General features: G+C 43.2%; 2 protein-coding genes across 2 annotated transcripts in view; both read left to right on the forward strand.

The window, feature by feature from the left end:
* anos1b (anosmin 1b) overlaps window positions 1–11,635 on the forward strand; it is a gene marked incomplete at its 5' end in the record, with an annotated part of 42,915 nt that extends 31,280 nt beyond the window's left edge. Inside the window, 9 exons of the mRNA XM_079998011.1 lie at window positions 561–657; window positions 985–1,198; window positions 4,247–4,385; window positions 5,991–6,218; window positions 7,209–7,303; window positions 8,619–8,781; window positions 9,627–9,868; window positions 9,998–10,141; window positions 10,263–11,635. Coding sequence (XP_079854137.1) covers window positions 561–657; window positions 985–1,198; window positions 4,247–4,385; window positions 5,991–6,218; window positions 7,209–7,303; window positions 8,619–8,781; window positions 9,627–9,868; window positions 9,998–10,141 — 1,322 coding nt within the window. The 3' untranslated portion in view covers window positions 10,263–11,635. The remainder of the gene's footprint in view (window positions 1–560; window positions 658–984; window positions 1,199–4,246; window positions 4,386–5,990; window positions 6,219–7,208; window positions 7,304–8,618; window positions 8,782–9,626; window positions 9,869–9,997; window positions 10,142–10,262) is intronic.
* A 4,265-nt stretch (window positions 11,636–15,900) lies between these two features.
* LOC307228383 (sentrin-specific protease 5-like) lies at window positions 15,901–23,971 on the forward strand (the record flags this gene model as incomplete). The annotated part of the gene is made up of 9 exons (XM_079998021.1): window positions 15,901–16,462; window positions 17,326–17,431; window positions 17,977–18,124; window positions 19,513–19,560; window positions 19,822–19,899; window positions 20,036–20,173; window positions 20,460–20,543; window positions 23,323–23,373; window positions 23,632–23,971. The coding sequence occupies 9 exons, from the start codon at window positions 15,901–15,903 to the stop codon at window positions 23,740–23,742; spliced, it is 1,326 nt and encodes a 441-aa protein (XP_079854147.1). The 3' UTR covers window positions 23,743–23,971.
* Window positions 23,972–26,476: the final 2,505 nt, after the last annotated feature.

Genomic DNA, 26,476 nt, shown 5'->3' on the forward strand with positions numbered 1-26,476 from the left:
TGTGGGAGAAGGAGTTCAAATCAAAAACGTTATGTAGTTTTAATCAAAGGCAGGACGAGGGGTTTGTAGTTTTAACAAGACACAGAGAGAGCGATGACCTCCACCGTTCCCTTCTCAGGGGCAAAACAAAGACTCGGCGGTTGTCTGTTTGGGTCTGTGTTGCGTTGGCTACTGAAATCGGAGGCCTCAGACTTCTCTGGCGTCGCCCACCTTTTGATGCTCCTTAAGTCTGATTTGCCACGGGGAGGCCGAGCGGAAATAAGGCCCTTCCGACCACCCCCCCCGCGGAATTTATCATATTATCAGATCGATAATCACCCGAGCGTCGGTCGAGTCCAGCCCCCTCCGCCAAACACACTTCACCAGATTTTGCCTTCACACCGGGACGGCAAAGGACAGACCAAGGGCCTGATCTAATTTCTCTTTAACTTCGGCCAAAGGTGCATTCTAGGCTCTGCTGATAAGGGAGATTGAGGTCTGATGGTGGTGCATTCAAGGTGGACGGCTCCTGCCACTTTATTGGAATTTATCTTTCTCTCTCTCTCTTACTCTTTCTTCAGACCCTTCCCCTCCAGAAGCCCCCGTAAGCATCACGGTTGCTAATCAGACCCTCAGCTGGGCGAGTTCAGCACCCGGGTCACATTTATCAAATGCAAGGTATTTCACACCGACGAGAACATAGTTGCTCTGTACTGTATGTATGTTTAGGTATGTGTGTTTGTGTCTGTGTTTACTAAGTCTTAGCATTTTAAGGGAGGCATTTTCAATATGGGAACAGAAATGGCATCTAAATCTAAGGTAATAAGAATAGTGGAACAAACATGTAACTACCATGCACTGAAGGTGTATCGTCAACATTAGCCATCAACCAGCTCATTTCCACTATAAATTAACTTGTGCTGATATGGTGAATATTTACATTTAGGTGCATCTATATGTTGCCTGGCAAATAAACCCCTCGCTGCTTCACCCCCCACTTCTCAGGTCAGGGAGTGGAGGGATCGCCACGGTGGGTGTTTTGCTGCGCTGGGCACCCCCAAGGGACACGGACCTGCCCATCCACAACTACAGGATCACCTGGACGCCCCGGCACAAACACATGGGCGGTCACGCCCGCCACTCGCTCATCCACACACAGGCGGTGCACAGAAATAAGCACCACCAGAGGAAGGAGAGCAGCAGCAGAGTGACGCAGGGCGTAAGGAGGCTCTGGTTTTACCTACATACATGCATGTGAAAAAAGACTTCACTTCCTGTCTGTATCAGGGAATAGATAGAGTAAATACTTAAATATCAGATGTCCCCCCAAGGTTATTTTCTATCATAAAACATCACATGCTCAAATGTGTGGATAGCCCTCTGCTTGTAGTGTAGAAGCTCTGGTTTCTGCAGTGGTTTTCCAGGATTCTGCGGTGCAGAAGTGGTTCTAAAAGGAACTTTTGTGTGCAAGCTGCTCTGCAAACCACCATCTGATTTATCTCACACTGAGGAATTGGCCTAAAAGACAAGATGGTGCACTGGGGAAACCTGGGCTAAAGGTTTTTGGAGCATAAATATAAAAATATAACAAAAAAATATGTTAAATTCTTGTAATAAGGCATGATTACTGAAACGGCTTGAAAAAAAATGGCTATTTTTAAAATCGCCAAACCTATAAAGATTTCCAAAAGGGTTTTGTTTTTTTCGTGTAAAAAAACCCCTCTATATTCCATTTAAAAATGTATGACATTCTAGTCCTAGTTTGTTCTACATCAGTGCCTTGACAAATCACTGTGTGGGTGCATTTTTCCATAATTTAGATTTTTGGCTGCCGTTTTGCATGGAAGAGCCCACATACTGTATGTTTGGTGGTTTCTAACATTGAGTGACAAGGCGTTATCTGTGAGGTCGCATAACCACATTAGAGCTCTGCGACAACATGCAGGTCCGTCTCCTACGGTGTTAGTGTAACATGCCAACGGAGCCGTGGAGATTGATTGACAACAGAAAGCAGAAGCTTTTTTTTTGTGTGTGTTATGGGGTAATGTGTTTAACCCAAGCCAAAGCATCTGGAAATGTACTGACATTATGCCAGCCACCACTATGTCTGCAGCACCGAGACATTAGGGAAACATATCGGCTATCCCTGTAGGAAAATGGAAAGTCTCTTTGTGTGGGATTTGCCATCGGGGTTATCTTAAAAACATTTTGTGGAACTTTCAAATTTATAAATGCAGTAAGGTTATTTCTGATTGATGTTAAAAATCGATCATTTAATTATGAATGAGGAGTGAATTACCAGTGCTTGTTTAATTGTAAATAATTAACTTTTGCCTTAAGACCCTTCTGTCTGTAGGAAACATATCACTTTCTGAATTACTGTTGCTGAAACAATCATTTTTCCCCGATAGATTAAATAAAATATAACCTATTACCTTTTATTTTTTATAGCGCTGGGAACTCAAAACGGTTTCACTTACTCGAGACATAAACATCCATGTAAACATTGATTTTAAGTTAAGGGCATAAAAGGAAAACGACTTGAGTTCCGCTTTTAAGATGTCCTCGAAACGGCGGTGCTACGGCACGGGGACCCGGTCGCCCTGAGTCGTGATGGACATCCCAGACCCGGCCTGTTGGAGCCATTCTATCGACGGTCTGCGCCTCTGTTCTGCTTGGCTGGGAGGCCCGAAATTTAAATGTCTACCGCCGCTCTCAGCGCTGCGGCGGTAGACACACAGTCAGGAGCATCACAACAGGTTGGGGGCCGAAACAACACCGATCCACCATGTAAGGGAGAGCGCGCGATAACATCTTACAATTCAATACATTCCACTGGCACCAGCATCGGGATACCGATACATGCAAATCCCTCCCGTCTGGAGTGCAGTGGGCCAGCAGGAATGAACATTAAACCCCACGGGGAGGAAAATATAAGATGCTAAATATGGAAATATTCAAATAAGGAAAAGCCTACACCGAGTCTGTCGAGCCGAGTTCCAATCAATTACTTTGTGGGGAATCACATGTTATTCCTCGCTGACATTGGGCACCAAAATAGTCCTGACATTAAACTTTCTCTCTCTCTCTCTCTCTCTCTCTCTCCATCCCTCTCTCTCTCGCTCTCTCTCTCTCTCTCTCCATCTCTCTCTCTCTCTCTCTCTCCATCCCTCTCTCTCTCTCTCTCGCTCTCTCTCTCCATCCCTCTCTCTCTCTCTCTCTCCATCTCTCTCTCTCTCTCTCTCTCTCTCTCCAGTCCATATGTTTTGTCTATCCAAGGGGTAATGGAAATACTTCAACCCCATTTGGTCTGCAGGTCACTGAGAAACTGCTTTTAACTCAGTCTCTCTGTGTCCTGTGTGCACACACACACACACACACACACACACACACACACACACACACACACACACAAACATGCACATGCGCGCACACACACACACACACACAGACTTGTTATCATCCAGACATCTCTCTGTTGTGGCTCGTGGACATATCTGATTGACTAAGAGCCTGTTAATGAGCTGTCAATCAAAAACGCAGACTAATGAAGAACAGCTCAGTCCATCAGGATGGGGGGCGGGGCTTATTCCAGTCTACTGATGATAAATACGTGGGGAAGATGGTTGTAGCTTATCATTGATCATAATTAATATAGTAAATAGAATCCTGACCTTCACGACGGTGGAGATGACAGTGTGACTAACAGCGATGGCTGTTATGTAATGGCTGCTCAGGGCCCATTAGGGTTCTGCGACCGCCCATTTAGACCGCATCTCGAGGACACCTTGGTGAAATTCTGGTCGGCGACAATAATTTCAGAAGATTTGGAATGCATATCACATGTAACGAAATAAGGCGCCGTCGAGCTTATAAATCCTTAAGCAGCAGGCTTAAAACGTAACAACGTTTGTTTTTTTTCGGACATTGAGGCTGAGGCTGAATGATCATGCAGTTGTGAGACTTGTGCCAGGGCAGTTGTTGATTTAGAGGCAGTTTGTTTGGCAGTTTCAGCATGTACAGGACATATAACCGCATAATCGGCGTACATTTGAACTGAATTTAATGTGTAACAGACAAACTACAACCTTGTCAAAACAACTCTTTTGTGCAACAGATTTGTATTTGTGTACTTACACTGGCAACCTTAATTGTATGCTTAGATATTTTGTAATTAGATTTGTCTTTTGTCGAAGGTCTACTAGCTCTGATTTGGTGCAACAACAAAGGTAGAACCCTCTGCATTAATTTATTTTTTGGTCGTCAGGCGCAGTCAGAGCTATGGCTGCAGGGTCTGCTGCCAGCTACTTCCTACTTCCTGTCCGTCCAGACTGTGGCTTACTGGGGACAGAAAAGACTCAAGAGTCCCAGAGCGCAAATACCGTTCACTACCATGGCTGATACAGGTAAGCAAGGTGTAAGATCAATATCGGCACGCACCAAAAACATAATTCAATAAGCTCATATATTGCCAACCGCTTTCTGGCAGCAAACTTAAAAAAAAGGCTTTGGGGTTGCTCTTAATTCTGGCTGTGGGTCCATTAAGATACAGAGATTTGTATCGCTTAAAACACGAAAAACACTCAGCACTGCAAGGGTGCATCGTTCTCTGAGTAATCCAACCAAAAATACGTAAGCAAGTAAGCGCTTGAAAAATATTTCACCTTATATGGCAGGGCTGTGTGAAAATCTTTTAAACGCTGGGTTCCAGGTAGTGTAATGTATAAATGTGAGGCCCCTAGATGAACCAGATGACCACACACCCCACGTAGCGACTCCTCTAACAACTGAGCTCCTCTGTCCTCCTGAGCCCAAATAAGCGCCAGCGTACGTTAATAAATACTGTGCACCGCCTTCTATGGCAGAGCAAGTTGTTGACGGAGCCATAAATTATTAAGTTATTGATTTTCCCATTAGCACGGCGCTGCTGTGTTTGCTGCCTGTCAGCATATTCCGACTACCTGCACCTGCACTGTTAAAGCACACACGCACGCACGCACACATGCACGCACGCACGCACGTACACACACACGTTATAGGAAAACACACTTATGCACTGTAAAGTGGCAGTGTTTATGGAGATCCAGGTAACCTTTTGGAAGGTTTTTATGGTTGACACGGTGGTCGGCCCAGCTGCGGCGGTGTTATGGAACCGCATACCAACGACTTTGTGTGGAACATACCGCAGATAGGTTTGCGGATATTTATAGCTTCATACCGTTTAAAATCAAAAAATAATTTTGACTGGAAATGCAAACCACCGGTCGTAACATTTAATCATTTACTCTCCATAACTTATTGCTTGATTTGTTAGTGCCTCAGTCCATGTTTTTGCGCGGTGCTTCCCAAAGCTCCCAGAAGAATTAGGTTCATTTGAACCAGATGAGGCCTTCTAATACTGTTGGAGCGCACAAAGCAATACGGTAACGAGGATGTTAGCGTACAACTGCCGTGTCCATTCCATTGTTTGTGAGATTTGTATATTGTGTGTATTTAGTATGTTATGTTCAGTTTAGGAGACTTATCTCTTACTGTATTTTACCTATACTTTTTACTCTACTACATTTTTAACACAGTTACATTACTTTAGGTTTTCAAAAAATCTGGATTTATTTTAATGTTTGTGTATATTTGTAAATGACTATGACACCAACTATACTGTTTTATTATAAATTGTAATCAGGATATGCATGGTCTGCTGGAAAAAAGGTACCTAATATGGCATTTTATGCCATATTATATCAAGGCACTGGATATAACATGTATTTTTAATGTTAATACATTAGGCACATATAAGAAAAACTACTTATATCATTGTACTTAAGTTATATAATTTTACTTATTTTACTTAAGTAGAAATGTCAATTTGTGTCCAAATTTGTACTTTGACTAAAATAAAAGATCTGTGTACTTCTTATACCACTGATGTGTTTCACATAGTGCAGCCTCTCTGCTTGCTTCATGTTGTTTCCATCCCTCCCTCTCACCCCTTCACTCACTTTCCCCCCCAGTGCTCCCCAACTCTTCTCCACCAGACACTTCTACAGACTTCTCCAATGAGCTCCCCCTCTCCTCCTCCTCCTCCTCCTCCTCCTCCTCCGACCTTCCCGTTCCGTTGCTGCCTCACCCCAATCCCGCCAAGCCCGAGACGCCAGGTGACCTGCGCCTTGAGGCGGCCGCGCCCCACTTCAACGACAACCAGCTGCAGGTCAAGGTGTTTTGGAAGTGGCTGCGCCAAGGTCCGTTGCCACAGCGACAATTCATCCACGCAACCATGAATAGCACATATCTCAAACATAACACACACGCGACTGTATTTTGCACAAGTTTGAGCACTTTACTACTTTTAAGAGTGATGAATGTGCATACAATTTACGAATACAATTACCATCATTAATATTTTTATGTATAATAGTTTTCACTTATATTTTCTTGTTTTTACCAATGCCCCAGACAGAAAGACAGACATATATTATATATAAGAAGCAAAAAAGATTTTGCTTCAGAATGTTTGGTCAGCATTCTGGGAGAGTGGCGCTCGAAACTCAAAGATGACCTCTGATTGGCTAACACTAGGAATGAGTAGTAGGTGCTGACTGGCTGTTATCTGGCTGAGACGCAGAGTGATGTTTAATAGCATCGGGAAGGCCAAAATAACCAGCAGCAGATGTGATGTGCGCGCGCGCATGTGTGTGTGTGTATGTGTGTGTCGAGCGTGCGTGCAGAATACCTAAAAAATAGCCCCTTTTTTGCTGAAGTGCTTTAAAAGTCCTTGAAAAAATGCAATCATTGAAAACCTGTAATATTCCCTCTGGTTTTATAATTCAAATTGGAGCGCAATAAAACATTTTCCAGAATAATTTTTACAACATAGTTGATGCCAGGGAAATGTTAATTCAACCCAGCATGGTTGAAATTAGACACTTATAATATAAGATGACAATGACATTAAAAATAGATATATATAGATATATATAATTAATACACAAATGTAAATAATAGACAATGAAAAAAAAAAAGTTACTTCGAAGTCCTTGAATTTCATTTTGTTATGCCAGAATGAACCCTGGTGTCCATTTGCATGTGTCGGTACATGGGGGACATTGAAGGTTGAAGGCTGGATCCAGCAATCTAAAATGGAGGGGATTCAAAAGAGAAAGAGAGTATATGGATTTGTTTTTCATTGTATATTTTTGTTTTGTGTGTGATCATCTGATGTTCTGTTCCAGGTCGACAGCGACGCCCCGCCCCATACACCTTGCACTGGCGTCCGCACGCCTGCGGTAATAACTTCACCAGCATAGAGATGACAACCACTATACAGGTGTGTGTGTGTGTGTGTGTGTGTGCATGCGTGCGTGCGTGTGTGTGTGTGCACCTGACCGTGAAGTTCTCTGTTCTCTGTCTGTTTTCCCTGTGTCTGGCCGCCTGTTTGCCGATTTCTTTCACCGCTGTGACCTTCACATGCATCTTCTTGTCAGAGCACACGTTTCCACAACGTGCGTTCAAATGACCCGAAAGTCGGAATTGACAGCGTTTTTTCCTTTTATATGAAGGATTATTTGAAGTCACGTGAGGGTTAATGAGGGTTGTGATGTGTTTGCCGTACTCCTGCACTGAATTTGAAATTGTGCGTGAAAGACAAATGGTGAGTTCACTGTTAACTTTTGTCATGATCACTATTAAACATTATCAATAACACCTCTCAGCATTAACAGACTCATGGTAAAAGACTCATGGTAACAGACTCATGCTAATCTAAAATCAATTGATTGGAAGGAAAAACATTTCAATGGAAATTAAAATAATTTTAAATAAAGGGGGAAGAGAAAAAAATATATATATCTATGTATATATATTTTTTTTTTTAAGCTAAGATAAGATAAACCTTTATTAGTCCCACAATGGGGAAATTTACAATATATTATACATACGTACATATATACTATACTATACTATACTATATATATATATATATATATGTTTTTTTTTTTAATCTATTTGATAAAATTCATGAGATGTTTAATACTGACATGGATTAACCTGGATTCAATACTTTCCACAGGAATTCCCATAAGAAATGAATACAGGTCATTTGATGAAACATGGGGTAGTGGTGATGATGAAAAACCCACATTTCTTCAGATTAATCAGATACTAACTGCTAATCTACAGTGTGCGAGCTGCATGAGAAGATAAGCGCCGTTCAAAATCACCCATCGACTGCTCAAACATCTAATTAACAAATCTCTTTGTGATTTAAATATTTCATCGATTGTTTTATCGATCCTGGTCATCCCTGAGGAACAATTCGCAGCCAACAGTCTAGAGTCCACATTAATCACTTCATTCATCTCTCTCTCTCGCTCTGTCTTAAACCTGGTGAAGACACCAACAGATCCCTGCGTACCAAGTTGTCTCTGAAGAGAAATGTCTATACTCTTACTGACCTGTGATTTTCATGTGGTTTGTCTCTAATTTTGTTGTTTCTTTGGTTCCTTTGTAATCAAGTTTCTGCTGCTGTGACATGACTTACTGAAAATAAAGGAACCTTAAAAGTCTAAAGTCTCTCTCTCTCTCTCTCTTTGTCTCGGTCTCTCTCTCTCTCCCTCTCTCTCTATTCCTCTCCCTATGTCCAGGGCACCCATTACACCATCACAGGGCTGCTGTTCTCCTGTAGGTACCGCATCGCCGTGACAACGGAGGATGTCCCGGGGTCGGAGGCGGTCGCCTGGGTTACAACCCCAGCTTGTTCCTCCGTCAAGGTCAGAGGAGGCCACGCCGTGCCCTGCGGCGCTGAGGGTGAGAAGTGCTGCATGTACACACATATACACATGCACGCACACACACACACACACACACACACACACACACACACACACACACACACACACACACAAAACCCTCATGCATATGGAAATGTGTGGGATTGAATGACAAATGTATATCAAACAAAAGAAGGCGTACTGTTTTTTTTGCCAAAAAGCGCTCTCAGACACACATGGTGTAGTTCCGCGCTGGACTAGAAAAACTCTCATCAGTCCTCCTCCCTAAAACCCCAGGACATGTTTTCTTTTCTCAAAATGTAAATGTTATGGAACCTTTCGGCATCAGGAGTCATATCTGACTTATTTTGGAGAAAGGCAAGCGTGTCTGTTGTCAATGAAGGAATGAGTGAATTTATTTTTATTCAGTTTGAAATGAACATTGGTTAGACTCCGTTTTCACACACTCATTTGAAATGAGTGTTTTGGCCACATTCACGGTTTAAAACCAGACCGTGGAACCGCCCAAATTTCTGTTTGCTTTGTCCATTGTGAACATTGTTAACCCTCCTCTTCACAATGGCCTTTTAACTGTTATCTTACATTTTCTGTGGCATGTCATGTCTTTTAATTTTTTTTCTTTTTTGTATTTTCGTTTTTTTTTTTTATTCTATAAGATTAGATAACACTTTATAAACCCCTGGGGCGGAAATGACGGATATTTGTTATTATGTTCTTTATTTCTTCCATGAACTTCCCCTTATTGACATGAAAACTGATATTAGTTTCCTCGATGATCACTTTATAACCCCGGATTAAAAAGCGCTGTTTTAAATCAACTTTCCTCCCTTACTTACTCCACCATCCTCTGCCTTGTGTCAGAGCGCCCCCTGCAGAGCCGAAAGGTGGTACTGCGTCCGGAGCGGCTCACCGCAGACTTCCAGCAGCTCAACGGCTCCCTGCGCGCCACGTTCCGCTGGAGGCTTTCCCAGGATGCGCCGGGCCAGCCATCCGTCGAGAGCTTCCAGTTCACCTGGACGAGGCTGCCGACGCCCCAGGGCGTTGCCATGGCGACGGAGGGGCAGGAGGACACGCTCATCTCCCAGACACAAATAGTGGCTCCGGTGAGAGAGCGAGAGAGAGAGAGACAGAGAGAGAGATCAATTGAGGAGTTTATTTTGTTATACATACATATACATACATTGGACCGGTGATGTTGCGTTCTTAGAAATAAAGTTGATTTCCCCATCCAGGCCCAGCGCAGTGTGACGGTGTGTGACCTCCAGGCTGACAGCACATACCAGCTGCAGCTCCAGGTTCTGACAGCAGAAGGCAGCAACAGCGCCTCCATCTCCAAGACCATACACACTCCGGCCATCAACACAACTCTCCTATAGGTATTTCTGCATCCCAGACACGCACGCACGCACGCACACACACACACACACACGCACACACACACACTAAGGCTTTCATCCCCCATCGGTGCAATTATCGTCTCTTGTCTTGGTCCTGCAGGCTCCATCCCAACATCAGCCATCGCCCGCTCCACCCTAGAAGTCTTCATCAATGTCCTCACCTTCCCCACGATTTTTATTTGGCCACCGTCTGAGTCGAGGTTTGCCCCCCCCCCCATGCTGACGCAGACCTTCATGTGTGTTTTAGCACAGTCCACGTTTTACAGTGACCAAAGCTCGACCAAAGGTGTAAAAGTACAACAAGGAGAACAATGCATTATTGCTGTTTATATTGGGGTTTTTTAAGTTGAAGATGAGGTGAAGATTGGTTATTTTAGTTCTCCCAAAATGTGAAGGAAGTTGCAAAGTGATGCTACAATTCTAGACAGACAGACAGACAGACAGACCGATAGACAGACAGATAGATAGATAGACAGATAGATAGATAGACAGATAGACAGATAGACAGATAGATAGATAGACAGATAGACAGATAGATAGATAGATAGATAGATAGACAGATAGATAGATAGATAGATAGATAGATAGATAGATAGATAGATAGATAGATAGATAGATAGATAGATAGATAGATAGATAGATAGATAGATAGATAGATAGATAGATAGATAGAAAGATAGATAGATAGATAGATAGATAGATAGATAGATAGATAGATGGATAGATCTTTTTTTTAATGACCCTAAATGACTGCCCAGGATCCTTGTTTGCCCAGACTGTCTATAGTAAAGTGTACCCGCGTCATATCAGCATTTGGGGCCAGGTGATACCAGGTGCTCGTAACGTAACTGAGCTTCACGCTTTGGAAATTCTGCTAAGTGTTGTTGTTGATATTTCCATAATATTTCCAGTTGTTCCACACGGTGGTGCGACAGTGTGTAAAAAGTGAAACTTTGTCAGTCATAAGGCTGAATCTGTACATTTTCAGTGTTAAGTCTGACTCCATCAATGAAACATGACTTTTTGTTAGTAGAGTCTGTTGTTTTTGATCATGCAAATTGAGAATATAGCATTGCCTTTATGTATGCAGTTGTGTTAGAGGAAAAAAGAACATCCTGCTTGATTTTTGGCATTAAAGCTTAAACTTTTCAAATGTATTTTATTTTATTTTCCAAAACAATCACACGCATTTGTATAAACAAGTGTTACATGCATTTGCAGTGTATAAACCAACAGATGAATCTACTTTTCAGGGGTTACTGTCGATAGCAAGTCATTCAAATACTTTATACACTTAAAAATGTACAAAATGTAGAATCTTGAATCATTATGATTATCATGTTAATAATTTTTTATTGTGTTGATGTAACCTTAAAGTAGTCCTGATTACCTATTCATTTAGTTTTGTATTTTTTTTTATCCTTGTTACTTTCTATTGTTAGTTATATTTATTGTTTTTTTTTAATTATTTCATTAAAGAGTCATACAATTCCAAGCATGTGGTGTCAGTGAGTGAGTGCATAGAGTATGTGAGAGAAACACTGCCTGAATAGAGAAGATGGAGATGACATGATAACATAATTATTGTTATTATTATTATTATTATTATTATTATTATTATTATTATTATTATTATTATTATTATAATAAAGATAAAGATAATTTATTACTCTCTAAAGGAAAATATCTGTGTTGCAGCAGCAGGGACATACACACAAAATATACAAAAACACACGTTGTTTTTTAATCAATTACTATGTATATATATATATATATATATATATATATATATTCAAACACACACACACACACACATATATATATACATATATACACATACACACACATATGCATATGTGTATATACATATACATATAAAACATCTACTGTACCTTATTAAAATAAATATAATTAAATAGAATTTAACTTTGTGAAAGGTAAAGCTTAAAAGTTGAAGTTAAATGTGTAATGAAATGTGCCTTGTGCATTGCCATTAAGAGGAGGAGTTTCCTCCCCTGGCACAGAGGGGAGTCACTTTAGGTGGCTATTGCGGTGGCAGGAATGACCTCCTGTAACGGTCCTTGTTGCAGCGGAGCTGAAGAAGCCTCTGGCTGAAGACACTCTGCTGTCTGACCAGTAGGTTGTGTAGGGGGGGGTGTGCAGTGTTGTCCATTATGCTGAGCAGCTTGTGCACCCTCCTTCTCTAGACAACCAGCTGTAGGGGCTCCAGAGCAGCCCCCAGCACAGAGACAGCCTTCCTTATCAGTTTGTTCAGTTTCTTGGAGGAGCTGGCTCTAATGCTGCTGCCCCGACAGATGACTGCAAAGAAAAATTGCATGAGCCACAACAGACTGGTAGAAGATGTGCAACATCTTGCTGCCCACATTGAAGGACCTGAGCTTCCTCAAGAAGTAGAGTCTGCTCTGTCCCTTCCTTCAGTGTTGCATTTCCAGTCCAGTCTGCCGTCCAGATGAACGCCCAGGTACCTGGTACCCTCAACTACGTCCACCTCTTCTCCCAGGATGGAAATCGTGTTCGGCTTACTCCTGGTCCTCCTAAAATCCACAACCATCTTTTTCGTCTTGGTCGCATTCAAGGGGAGGTGGTTGTTTCCACACCGTGTCACAAAGCGGTCCACCAGTTCCCTCACCTAAACGCAGAGGCCTCATTTCACTGGCCACCATCCAAAGCATGTGCGTGCGTGTGGTGTGATGATTAAAGATTGTTGTTGTTGTTCTTCTTCTTCTTCTGGATCATGTCGAAAGCACTGGAGAAATCAAAAAACATGATCCTCAAGGTGCTGCCTGCTTTGTTCTGGTGAGAGTGGGCTCGCCGAAGCAGGCAGGTGGTGGCGTCTTCGACTCCAACCTTGGGGCGGTAGGCAAACCGCAGTGGGTCCAGAGAGCCGTTCACCTGGGTTGTAAGACGGGCCAATATCAGTCTCTCCAGGACTTTCATGATGTGTGATGCTAAGGCAACCAGTCTGTAGTCATTGAGGTCAGATGGAGAGGACTTCTTAGGCTTCTTAGATACAAGGCAGGATGTTTTCCACAGCACTGGAGCCTTCTCCTGACTCAGGCTGAGGTTAAGGAGGGCTGAGGTTATATAATAAAGGTTAATAATAATAATAATAATAATAATAATAATAATAATAATAATAATAATAATAATAATAATAATAATAATAATAATATAAGTAGTTGTCGTAATAATAATCATAATATTACTATGATTATTATTATTACATTTGAAGCAGAACATGTAAAAATACACAAATATAAGAGCTAGGCTACAATATTACCAAAATATCTTACATCATTTACGAATGTGAATCCGTTTCATAGCCTTTTTGTGAGTAAAATTCAAAATATATTGTATCAAAGAAGTTTCTTAAAAAGGTTAAGAAAATGTTGTTGTTGTTTTTTTTTTTACAAATTTACATATGTGTAATAAAAATTCTATCATAAGAATTGTAAGTCGCTTTGGATAAAAGCGTCTGCTAAATGAAATGTAGTGTAATGTACAAGAAATGTAAAAATAACTAAAAACATCTGGTATATAAGTTAAAGAAAAACATATTTAGAAAATGAAGCAAAATGTTTGTGAGATGTATTTTTTACAAGGTTGTAGTTCCATTCAAACGGGACGTTGCCATTGGCTGGAGGGGCGGAAGGGAGCGAGACGCGGCACGTGACAACGAGGCCAGGGCCGCGTAGCGACGGTGTGACGTCATCAACGCGCGCCGCCGAGTCGGATTGTTTCTTCAAATCGTGAAGCAGATGAAACAACCGACTGTTACGCGGAAGGTAACGGGCAGTTTGCCATCAACGAGTTCCATAGTTAATAAACAGCGTTAAATGGCGTATTTGCTTTCGGGCGATTTCATTCTCAGCTAAAGATTCGCGTCTAGTTCCTGCTTTTTGTTCGATTGTTGTGATCGTGTCACTAGAGCGGGGACTACAACAATACGACGGAACTTGATTTTCACTAAATACGATGAATCGTTGGCTTTCAACCATCGTCACATTTGATTAACCTGCTCAGTAAGTCATAGTTCGCTATGGGGGCTTTATCCAAAACCCAAATGAGGTCGCTTTGATTTTTTCTTCATTAATGGCAAACATTTGAAGTTAGTTGCTGTCGTCATCAAACCGACGGAGTTATTACAGGTGTTTTTTTTTAGTGGTTATTAAAGATTGGTGTTGCGGAATCGGATTTGGATTAAAAACCTGTCTTGGACAATGGCACACAAATACAATATTTTGTGTGCCCTGGCTGCTGACACCACAGGTTGGGGGGAAAAAAGTTATTTGCTGTCTAGGTGTTAGATGACTAGAGTTTACTAATGTTGCTAACCCTAAAGCTAGTGGCATATTTACATTTTCTTCCCTTTTCCCCATCCCTTCCAATTCTTTGTTGTTTTCTCTCTTGCATTGATTATCAGGCCATGGAATTATTATCTGGGACAGAGGCCAACAGACAGTGAGAAACACTCGGTGCCTGTGGTGTTGTAATATCCACCTGCTATTTGCATAGCTCTGTAGCACAGATTTCCCTTATCAGAGATGAGAAACCACGCTGTGCTGCAGTAGAGATACCTGGAACTGCAAGAAGAACAAGCTGCCTCAGAGGAGCCGTGGCGGAGCTGCAGCACACCATCGCCGGATAACAACAGGAGCAGATTGGAGGTGTTCTGGGGATGGGTAGGGGAACCAGCGCAGAGAGTCATGGTTCACAGCGGCTCTGCCCCTCCAATGCCCAGTTCACCTTCGGCTTCACCCCATCTGTCAGCTTCTGCTCAGGGACCTCCACTGCAAGCAGCGCCTCCCGCAGTACAAGCTCTCCCAGCGTCTACGGAAGAAGGCCCAACAACGCCCCCCACCAAGCTCCCCCCTGTCCAGTCTCCTCCACCGACTCAACAGGTGGGACCCGCGGCCTTTGAAAACCCAGCAGAATCGGCTTCGCTCCAGTCTTCCCCACAAATCCCAAACTCCCAGTCGCGGGTCACCGTTAACGGGCGCTCCTCAGGCAGGAAGCGGACCCCGAAGGCCTGTGACTGCTGTGGCCCCAACGGCAAAGGGCATAATGTTGCTACGTCACTGGTTAAAACCCCGGGCAGGGGAGGCAGAGGGAGAGGACGAGGCAGGGGTAGTGGACGGGGGAGGTGGCAGGGCATCAGGGAGACTCCCAAAAGGTTTGTGGATGGAGAGCTGACGAGGATTATGTCCTTCGAAGTGACAGAAGATGAGGAGGAGGAGGAGGAGGAGGAGGAGGAGGAGGACGATGAGGAGGAGGACGATGAGGAGGAGGAGATGGCAGTGGAGACGGCAGTGGAGACGGCAGTGGAGACAGTCAAAAACACTGAGATTCAACCAGAGACCTCTTTTGACCCGCCAGGCCCCGGCTCTCTGAAAGATGGACCAATAAGGAGCCAGGTCACAGTAGAGAGGAAAGGCCCTCAAACGACGGTGGAGGAGGTGCTGGATGGCCACAGTGTATGTGTAGTAGGGAGAGGTCAGAAAAGGGGGCGAGCAAGGGGTAGAGGGGCACATGCAAGGAAAGTCTTCAGGGCCGCTGTTGGCTCAAAGATGGAGAATTCACTTGATTTGAATCAGGGAAGTGGCGGGGCGGCGGTAATGGGTGATGGTGTGGTTGGACCAAAAAAAAGAGTAGTTGCTATGAAAACGGAGGGCAAACCGTTGTTGTTGCTGGGTGACAACTCTGAAGAAGAAGTTAATATGGATGATAGGGAGGTGGAGACTGGGAACAGCAGCGACTCTAGAAATGGGAATGATGTACTTCTCTCCGGAACTGGGACTTTGGGAGAGGATGCGGTCAGGGTCGACCCCGGTACAAGCGACCCGGAGCGCAGAGGAAACGGTTTAGTTGATTCAGGAGCCACCGCGGGTCCTGCCTCTAGGCCGGGAAGTCCGCCAGAGCCAGACTCGGCCATGCAGGTGGACCAGCCACACGAAGCCACGAGGGGACCGCCCCCTGCGTCCAACGGAGACCCCAGCGCACTAGTGGCGGATGGGATCCACGGGTCCACCCCCATGGAACTGGGAATCTTATCCCCTCCATCCCAGGGCTCCATCGCGGTGGAATTGGCAGAGCACTACTGGGCGCTGAGGGACCACCGGCTGTACTGTCTGGACGGAACCTGGGTGGGGGAAGTGGAAGGTGAGCAGAAGGAGGAGGAGGAGATTGTCAGCGGGAAGCTTTCGGTAGAGGCGCGTGGACTGGTGTCGGGCCGGCCGGTGGAGAAGGACACACTGGAGCTGCAAACTGAGATCGTCCACGGTAAGATTACGAGAAGGCTTATTTGTTGCTCAATCAATGTGCTCATCTTCTATTTCAACAAAGAAATAAACAGGTAACATGTTTCTTTTATCCTATACCAACACTAAGTAATAATATAATATACATATCCTTATCTTTACATAAGCATATGTTAATGTTATTGTTAAAAATATATATTTTTGCATTCAACACGGGCTGTTTGTCAATATATTTCCTTTTTGTGTCTTGACAAAAAGTGTGAGTGAGCGTGAGAGAGAGAGAATGCTCACTTAAGTTTTTTTTAAATTGCCTTATGATAGCCCAAGCGATACTGATAAAATCCAATATCACTATTTTTTGGCTAGTACTGATTATATTTTTTTCGGGATGGATATTGGTGCTTTCATGCAATATTTTCCCACAGTAAATATTTGAGAAACAATTAGATCAGATCAGAACAATTAGATCAGAAATCAGAACAGCTACAACAGTCTAAGTTCAACATTTAACTACAGTATATCACAAGATCTAGTCTCATATCACATTATCAACATTATATTGAGTTATCATTCAGCCCGAACATGTCAGGTAGTAAGGTGGTATAAGGTAAGATACTGTATCAGCCTGATTAAAAGACAAAATAATACAGGATTCTTATTAGGGCTAGTGGCGGAATGCAAAATGAAAAGAAGTGCTTTAGTGGCCCTTGGTAGAAAATGAATACTGTAGGTTTCAGTCGTAATGTACATTTTAGTTCATTGTTTACATTTTAGCAATGGGTTTCTTCTGTGTGATGTTTATATTTACCGTTTTTGAAAAGCACAGCCTAGGATTCCTAGTTACCAGTGCCTCTCTTACTCCATTTCTTACCTCCACCGTGCCAGAGTTCTTAGAGAGTTTCTACATGAAGTACGGCAGTTTCATTCCACTCAGTGAGGCCGATGTCCTGGAACACCTGAAGAAGAACTGCGATCTGGACCTCAGCCCCAGGCCAGCGCGCACACACACACACACACACACACACACACACACACACACACACACACACACACACACACACACACACACACACACACACACACACACACACACACACACACACACACACACACAGAGACAGACCAATGACAAGGAGTTCAATGTAACAGAAAGGTTTAATTGGTTGATGTTCCTTTCAAACATATCAAAATATAACTCACAAAGCCAAATTTCAGGTTCCATGTGTTAAAGCACGGCTAAAGCAGTAACTTTATGTTTTAGTCTTAGTCTCAATGTATTTTTTTCTGGTTCAGTGGAAAGCACCATGCTGGGTTTAGATCCTCTGGCTATAATTCATAATGGATCTGTCCTTTTTATAGGCCAAGAGAAAAGAAACTAGTTCCAAGAATAGGCCCTTTTTTTTTTTTTTTTTTTAACCATACACCCAACCCGGCTGAAAAATCCCAATAATGTCTACATTACATCCACAAAATAATCTGTCCTTCAGAACACACCTCCAGGTCTTGAGTGACTTCCTCGTCTCTTCCCACTTCTAGGCGGCTGGACATTCCTGGCGAGGTGCGGCGGTACCGGGCGGGCCTGGCCTCGGTGCCCGTGGCGGGCTTCATGTTGACGTGCAACAAGCACACGCTGAGCCTGGAGGACCTGGGCACGCTGGAGGAGCAGAACTGGCTCAATGACCAGGTACGGAAAGCTCAGAGGAGGGAGGGATCGTTGGCTTTGCGGTTAATGACAATATTATTGTTATTATAATAAAAAAAGAATGATCTGTTGATACAGAGGTATAGGTTCACTGTTTACGGTCTAATTTTTGCGGCTTATTGCCATTCTGTTTATATTTCTTTTATTTCTTTTTTATTTTTTTGTCCCATTCTTTGAATTATATTTAATGCTTATCATTAGGTTTATTGTACTTTACCTTTTTATTTTTAGCTTTATCTTTTTGGTTTCGCAGTCAGGTTTATTTAATTAATTGTTGTATATGACCGATTTTCCCCTTATTTTCCGGGTCATTTTCTTTTATTGTTTCTCTGTTATTTTCCTAGGATAAATTTGTTGTTCATCTTTGGATATAGTCTATATTGGCATATTTTTTATTGCGTACAGTTAACTGTTGTCTATTGTATATTTTCAAAGTTGTTCATCCGGTGGTACTTTCACTTACGAGTTTAATTTGTTCCGTGACAGAGCTCGTAATTCAATCTGCTCGTATAGCAAATCAATTTTCCCTATTGAAATTAATTGAAATGCCATTAATCCATTCCAGCCCCCAAAAAACCACCCCAATTGTTTTTGTTACGTGTTTTAAAATAAGAAAAATGTATTTATAAATAACAAATATTGTATAAAAACATTATAAAACACAATAAAAGAGAATGTGTAGATCATTTTTGCCTTCTCGCAGATGATACCCTCCATCACGCTATCTCCTGCGAGCTGCTTCTCCATCAACCACACCAACAGCAGATTCTCCATCTTTTCATGGACAGTGGTCCGCAGCTTAGACATTATTTTAACGCCCTTGGCTGGCGTAATACTCTTTATTGTCTCCTTCTGCTTCAGTATGGTACATATGGTAGAAGTACTACGCTCGTACTGCCTCGCCAATTCCATCACACGCACACCTCGCTCATGTTTTTCTATTATTTTGCGCTTTAAGTCAATGGACATCATCTGCTTCTTCTTCTCAGCACTTACTTTTTTCGGACCCATGGTTTGAAAAAAAAAATTGGCAAAATAACTGCACCAAAAGCACAAATCGCGAGCACAAAACACAAAAGAGATGCTTCCACGCTCAGGTAACCACATGAGTGAGACACAGGATGCTGGCCACATTCGCTCGCCACGCCCACCAGCGGCGGCGTACCTGAAGCTCACTCCTCGTAACTCAAATTTTTGCTCGCAAATCAATACAAAAGATCGACGGAACGACGGCTCGTAACTCGGAAAACTTGTATGTTAGTGCACTCGTAACTCAAGGTACCACTGTATATTGTAATTTTCGTCATTGTCATTTGGGGTATTTAAAAAAAAAGATCGATCAATCACAATACCTGTTGTGTGCTCTTTAGATCATCAACATGTATGGAGAGGTCATCATGGAGGCTACACAGCACAAGGTGAGTGGCAGGGAAAGTAGGAGTGTGTAGGTACGTTAAAAACCCCACACCGTTTCCCTCCAATCCAAAATGATTCAGAAAAACAGCTCGGACGGCTCGCCACGCGAGTCTGATTAATCCTAATAGATGGGTTTCAAGATACTGCTCAATAAACTCTATATATGGTGACATTCTCAAACCATTTTCCCGTTGTAGTGCTCAAAGCATTCAACCATTATAGTTGTTTTTAATGTGTTTTCACTTCCCTCTCCCTTCTCCCAGGTCCATTTTTTCAACAGTTTCTTTCACAAGCAGCTGGTGGCCAAAGGTTATGAAGGAGTGAAGCGATGGACCAAGAAAGTAAGGATGGGCAGAGAGATTTCGTACATGTTGTTGTCCATACTTCTGGATGCTTTCATTATATTTGCCTGATCGGGGGAGGGGACAGTTTAGTATTTGTGTCGTTACGTTTATTTAATATATAGACGGCTTTCAGGTGGACGTGTTCTCCAAATGGCTGCTTTTGGTGCCGATCCACCTGGAGATCCACTGGTCGCTCATCACAGTTCACACAGTGACGAAAACCATCTGCTACTATGACAGCCAGGGCATTGTGTTTAAACACACCATCGACGTGAGTGCCGAAAAACAGTCCACGTGAGATTTAAAAGCCATTCTGAATAGTTTTGATAATTTGATTCGATTGATAATTTTCTCTGAAGAACCCGACACGGTTTCATCCGCCGTGCTTCATTCACCGTGACAAACATCCTAGCTGTGTGTGTGTGTGTGTGTGTGTGTGTGTGTGTGTGTGTGTGTGTGTGTGTGTGTGTGTGTGTGTGTGTGTGTGTGTGTGTGTGTGTGTGTGTGTGTGTGTGTGTGTGTGTGTGTGTGTGTGTGTTCGTGTTCCCATCCATCAGAACATCATGAAGTACCTGCAGTCTGAAGCCAGAGAGAAGAAGCTGACAAACTACCAGAAGGGCTGGAAGATGCTCATCATCAAGGTAAAGACTAATGTCACTGGCATATTAAGATCTGTGCTCAGAGACAAGGACAAGACCCTTCTAAAAGAGACTAGAAAAAGACAATAAAAAGGACTACAATATTACCATTTTGTGGCTCAGCCATAAAAAAAGTTATCGTCATTCAGTTCTCCTCCTCGCTGGAGGTGATAGGAGGAAGCTTCATAACTACCTTTTGTGTCCTGCTCCGAGGTAAGAATATCTTTTACTCCCCCAGCGATTCCCAGGAGGGATTGTTGGATGTTTGATAAAGATGGGCCTGGGCGGCCCATATTTGTGCTTGCAAAAGTTCTTGAGAAAAAAAAAAAATCATTGAAAACCTGTCATATTCCCCCTGGATTTGTTATTGAAATCGTAATGTGATAAAACTTTTCCAAAATCGATTTTACAACATAGATTATGCCAGGGAAGTGTGTGTGTGTGTGTGTGTCTGTGTGTGTGTGTGTGTGTGTGTGTGTGTGTGTGTGTGTGTGTGTGTGTGTGTGTGTGTGTGTGTGTGTGTGTGTGTGTGTATACACTACTCACAAAAAGTTAGGGATATTTGGCTTTCAGGTGAAATTAATGGAAAATGTAAAAAGTTCACGCTACAGTGATATTATATCATGAAAGTAGGGCATTTAAGTAGAAGCATGCAATGGTGATTTCCTCATCTCAAACAATTTATTGACACAAAAGCCAACAACAGCGGTGGCTATACCACAACAAAAAATGTCAATGTCTCAATAACTTGTCCTGTGCCCTTGAGCATCAATTATAGCTTGACAAGGACGTCTCATGCTGTTCACAAGTCGACTTATTGTCTGCTGAGGCCTGGCTCCCCACTCTTCTTGAAGGGCGGCCCTCAGGTCATTGAGGTTCTGGGGTACAGAGTTATGAGCCTCTACACGGCAACTCAGCTGATCCCATAGGTTTTCAATGGGATTCAGGTCTGGAGAAAGTGCAGGCCACTCCATTTGAGGTACCCCAGTCTCCAGCAGCCGTTCCCTAATGATGCGACCTCGAGGAACTGGAGCATTGTCGTCCATGAAGATGAAATGAGGCCTGTGTTGTTGATGCAGGGGCACAATGACTGGATGAATGATGTTATTCAGGTAGTATGGGCTTGTCACTGTACCATTCACAAAGTGTAGGGCAGTTCTGTATTGACTAGACACACCTGCCCACACTGTAACACCACCACCACCAAAGGCTCGTCTGGTGACAACAGTGGCTGATGCATAGCGCTCTCCTTGACGTCTCCAACATCGTTGGCGGCCATCATTTCTGCTCAAAGTGAATCGACTTTCATCAGAGAACAGCACTGAGGCCACTGGTCCCTCGTCCAGCATAAATGCTCCCTGGCCCGTGCAAGACGATGATGCCTGTGCCTGGTGGTGTGGTCAGGTAACCTTGCAGGTCGTCTAGCACGCAGACCACGCTGATGTCAATGGTTTGGAATGGTCTGACGTGACACTTGGGTGCCTCTCACCTCCCTTAAATGTGCCTGGAGTTGAGTGGCATCATCATCCGGTTCCGCAGGGCGCTGTTCACAATGAAGCGCTCATCAGTGTGGGATGTGGCCAAAGGACGTCCACTTCTATGCCTTTCTGTGTCTCTTCCAGTCTCTGTATCTCTGTGCAACCTGCCCATGACCCTCTGTGACACTCCAAGCTCAGTGGCCACTTCCCTCTGAGAACATCCTGTTTGAAGCCTCACAATGGCGAGGTACTGTTGATCAATTGTTAGGTGTCGTCTTGGTCTCATGATGTCAAAATGTGAACGGCATGATGAAGAGGACTGTTTAAATACCAATTCTAATTGAACCAGGAAATGTATTTGTCGGTTCATGGATCAAACACCTGTTGTGAATTTTGCTGTTCAGCTCCTTGTTGGAGAACAGCAAGTTGTGCAAAAAGTACTGAAACATTGAACAGTTGGAAATTTGCATTCAAAAGTTTAAAGAAGGTAAAATTAAGTTCACCTCTAATGTTATAGTGGTGGTTGGTTATAGTGCACTTTAGGTTCATCTTGAAATTTCAATCAAAAGCCGAATATCCCTAACTTTTTGGTGTGTGTGTGTGTGTGTGTGTGTGTGTGTGTGTGTGTGTGTGTGTGTGTGTGTGTGTGTGTGTGTGTGTGTGTGTGTGTGTGTGTGTGTGTGTGTGTGTGTGTGTGTGTGTGTGTGTGTGTATTTTTGTATATATACATGTGTGTGTGTGTGTGGGTATATATGTATGTATATATATATATATATACTGATAAGGAATATACAATAGACTGAGATTGTATTATATTTTAATTAATAAAATCAAACTGAAATGTACTTGGAAATCTTGAAGTCTTGAGAATGAACCCTGTATACAAAAGGAACACTGATGCGGTGGTCTTCGAACACTTCTGTATTGGAGGCAACATGGCCCCTTAGTCCCTGTGAATCATCGGCCACAACTGAATCAAGCCTACATCCAGTCTCTCAGCCTCTCCCTGATGTTACACATTCTGGTGGATGGCCACCAGAATGTGTAACATCATAATATTATATCAGGTCTCATGGTTGGATTCAATTCGTTTAAATGTGTTCTATCCAACGGGGAAACAACACTTTTAGCCCCTTTTGGCCGAGATCCACCCCGTTTCTTCTTTTTTTTTATATCCTCTAACTATGTTGAACCATCAGTCATTCAATCAGCTTTTACTCTAGAAAAGGTCTTCCGTGGTATTTGTTTGGGGCAGAGCAGGTTCTCCTCCCCCAGACGCTGATGTTGTTGTCTCTCCATCTCAGGGCATCCCTCAGCAGAAAAACGACAGCGACTGCGGAGTGTTTGTGTTGGAGGTGAGACATGGGCTTGCCACGCCCTTGACTACACAACGTTCAGTCATTCAAGATTCAGGAGGTTTATTTGTCACATACATGTACATAGGTTCATACATATATGCAGTGAAATGTCATTGCAACGTGTGTGTGTGTGTGTGTGTGTGTGTGTGTGTGTGTGTGTGTGTGTGTGTGTGTGTGTGTGTGTGTGTGTGTGTGTGTGTGTGTGTGTGTGTGTGTGTGTGTGTGTGTGTGTGTGTGTGTGTGTGTGTGTGTCAGTACTGCCGCCGCCTGTCCAGGAAGCAGCCCCTACACTTCAGTCAGGAAGACATGCCTCACATCCGCAAAAGGATCTACAAGGAACTGTGCGACTACCGCCTCAACGACTGACCCCGCTTAACCGCCGCCTCCTCACCTGACCACCGACGGGGACCGCCCTGTTGCCTAGATGTGACGTTGCCTACACCGAGCCGCCCTGGCTTTTATTGTTTCCCAACGAGCAGTTAGTCACCTGTTTTGTTTTGTTTGTTTTGACTGAAAGCTAGCAGGTCAGTACTTGACTTAGAAGCTACCAACAGCTCACCGAGAGACGCCCACATGACCTGACACTGAGCGAGAAGTGGAGTTTACTGTCCAGGTCAACGTGTTTTGTTTTCGTCAAACCTGGCAACCCAGATGAGACGCAGAGCTGTTACGAGAAGTTGATTCAGAGCAGCCAAAATAAACACGGCCGCCAACTGGCTGAGAAGCTGTCCCTCTGCTGCGGGACGGACTAGAGAGGGAACGGCGATTGTCTTGGACACGAATGACCTCTCTTGACCCTCATCTCTCGGAGAGGGGCAGCCATCTTCTGACCTTGTCCCCCAGTACGATGGGATTGACAGTTTGCTTGTGGAAAAGTGGACCCCCCCACTCTTATTTTGAACCGAACAACAAATAAGGTTTGTTAGTTTTATTCGTCCGGACTCACTGGAGCCACCCTGTCTTCTTAACACGCTGTTGATCCTGGGACACAACGTTCAGTGGAGTGCCCGTCCACTTTAAACCTGCGTCACTTGAAAGTTTGGTCATGTTTTTTTTTTGTTGTTTTTTTTGCCCCTCCTTCCCTCCCTCTCCCCTCAATGACCCCTGGGCTTGGAAACTGATCCGTGGAAGTGGATTTGAACTGAATGTACTGACTACATACTCTGGCTGCCTAGCACGGTTGGGCTGGTGACCCGTCGACTTTTTTCAATGTGTTTCTTTGTAATGCTCCTTTCTTGCCTTCATTTTAGAATTCACGATGAGTTCTCGTACCCCCCTATGGTATTTGTTAGTTCCTGTATTTCTTTTATTTTTTTTCTGTTGTGACTACATTTGCACAGGCACTGCCAGAGTTTGTTTTAGTTTCACTTAGTATCCCCTTTCTGGTGATGACATCCATTTTTAACCTGAAGAGCTTCCCGTCATTATTGCCGATGATAGATTTAGCCTTGAAGCCGTGAGGCGTGTCTGTGTCACTATAGAGTTAATACTGTAACGTCCTGCAGCATCATATTGGTGCATTCACTCAGTGTCAGAACATGTCCTTGTTTATTTTATTTATTTCTTTTGTGAATGCTGAGTTTATAAAAAGTGACAAACCTCATGTGTTTCCTTTCCGTTGTACAGGCCCGAAACCTTCATTTCTGGTTGCTGAATAGTCTTCTTTTTTTCCTGCATTCCTCTATAATGAAGCCAGAGATAGAACATGATAAGATTTTTTTTTTTTTTTTTTTCTTGGCTTTTCTTTTGGTTGTGTTCACTAAATATTTTATTCCAGATTGTATTGTTTTGTTTTATTGGCCTGCTTCAGGCTTTGATTTTTGCCTAACACCTACATTAGAACCTGGACTGTTTTTACTATTGATATTAAAGGCGGCAAATCCAGATAGAGATTTTGGCATTGGTTTATTTGGGGGGTGGTTAAAGGATTTGAATGGCCAGTGCAGTGGCTTGAATACTTGTAACAGGGTGTCGCCAACAGAGGTCCCTAAAGTAAAGCTAGTATCACAGCTCAATATCAATGTAATATCTGTAATTAAATAAGGGGGACGGACACACATAAAGGCTGGGTTATACAGAAGAAACAATTTTGTGTGTGTGTGTGTGTGTGTGTGTGTGTGTGGGGATCGAGATTGATAAAAAAAAGGAGGCAAGAAGCATGTTGGAGTCCCACAGTGATGATTTATTTTTAGTACAATTAACAAAATCCTGGTAGCGATAAAGAAAATAACAACAGTGAAATAAAATATTGCATGCCCATACAACTGTTTTAATAGAAAATAAATCTCTCCAGTCCATCCAATCTCACTACAGGGGTGAACTCTATAATAACTCAAAGAAATCAGTCAAGTAAAAATACATTTATAATTACATGGTGGGGTATAACTTAACTCATATATACTGTAACGAGAACTTACTGCCAAAACGGAAGTGCAAAATGAACACAATCCACAATCTGAAAACCCTCTCACGTGGTACGGCCCAAACTGCGCTGGGCGTGACGTCATCACGTCGTGATAAATGACAATGCCGGCACGCGCCTCTCAGGGAGTCCGCGGCGGTGAGTGTTTGTGCGAAGGAACTTTGTCAACTTTAACGCGTGGCTGTAACTTAGATGAAAACACATTTATTTAAATGGAAGCAGGTTGTCCGTCCTAACTTGTGAAATGATGAAACATAATCGATGGAAGTGAATGAACGGAACATTGAACGCAAACCCGGGGTAGTCATGGCGGCGGTGTTGCAGATGGGCAATGCGTTATATGTTAACTACACAAGTAGAAATAAGGTTTAGTCACAAAATAAAGGATATTGTGATAAATATGTACATGGGTTGGTTAGTGACAAGTGGTGTATTATGTAGTCATTTAAGGTGGAAATTACTATGCATTTATGGTCCTCAATGTCGACCCTGAGTTAAAACATGTCCTCAAAGCTGTTCAGGCCATCGTCAGGCTGTTTTGCTGTAATGTAAAACTAAACGTTGTTCTGTTCTCCGATGCCAGACACGAGCCACAAGTCATTTCAAAGTTCTCCAACCGGTTGGGTGTCCTCGAAAGAGTCTCCAAACATCACGGCCCTAGCCCACGACTCCAAAGCC

This window comes from Zeus faber, assembly GCF_960531495.2.
Source record: "Zeus faber genome assembly, chromosome: 1".
Classification (NCBI taxonomy): Eukaryota; Metazoa; Chordata; class Actinopteri; order Zeiformes; family Zeidae; genus Zeus; species Zeus faber.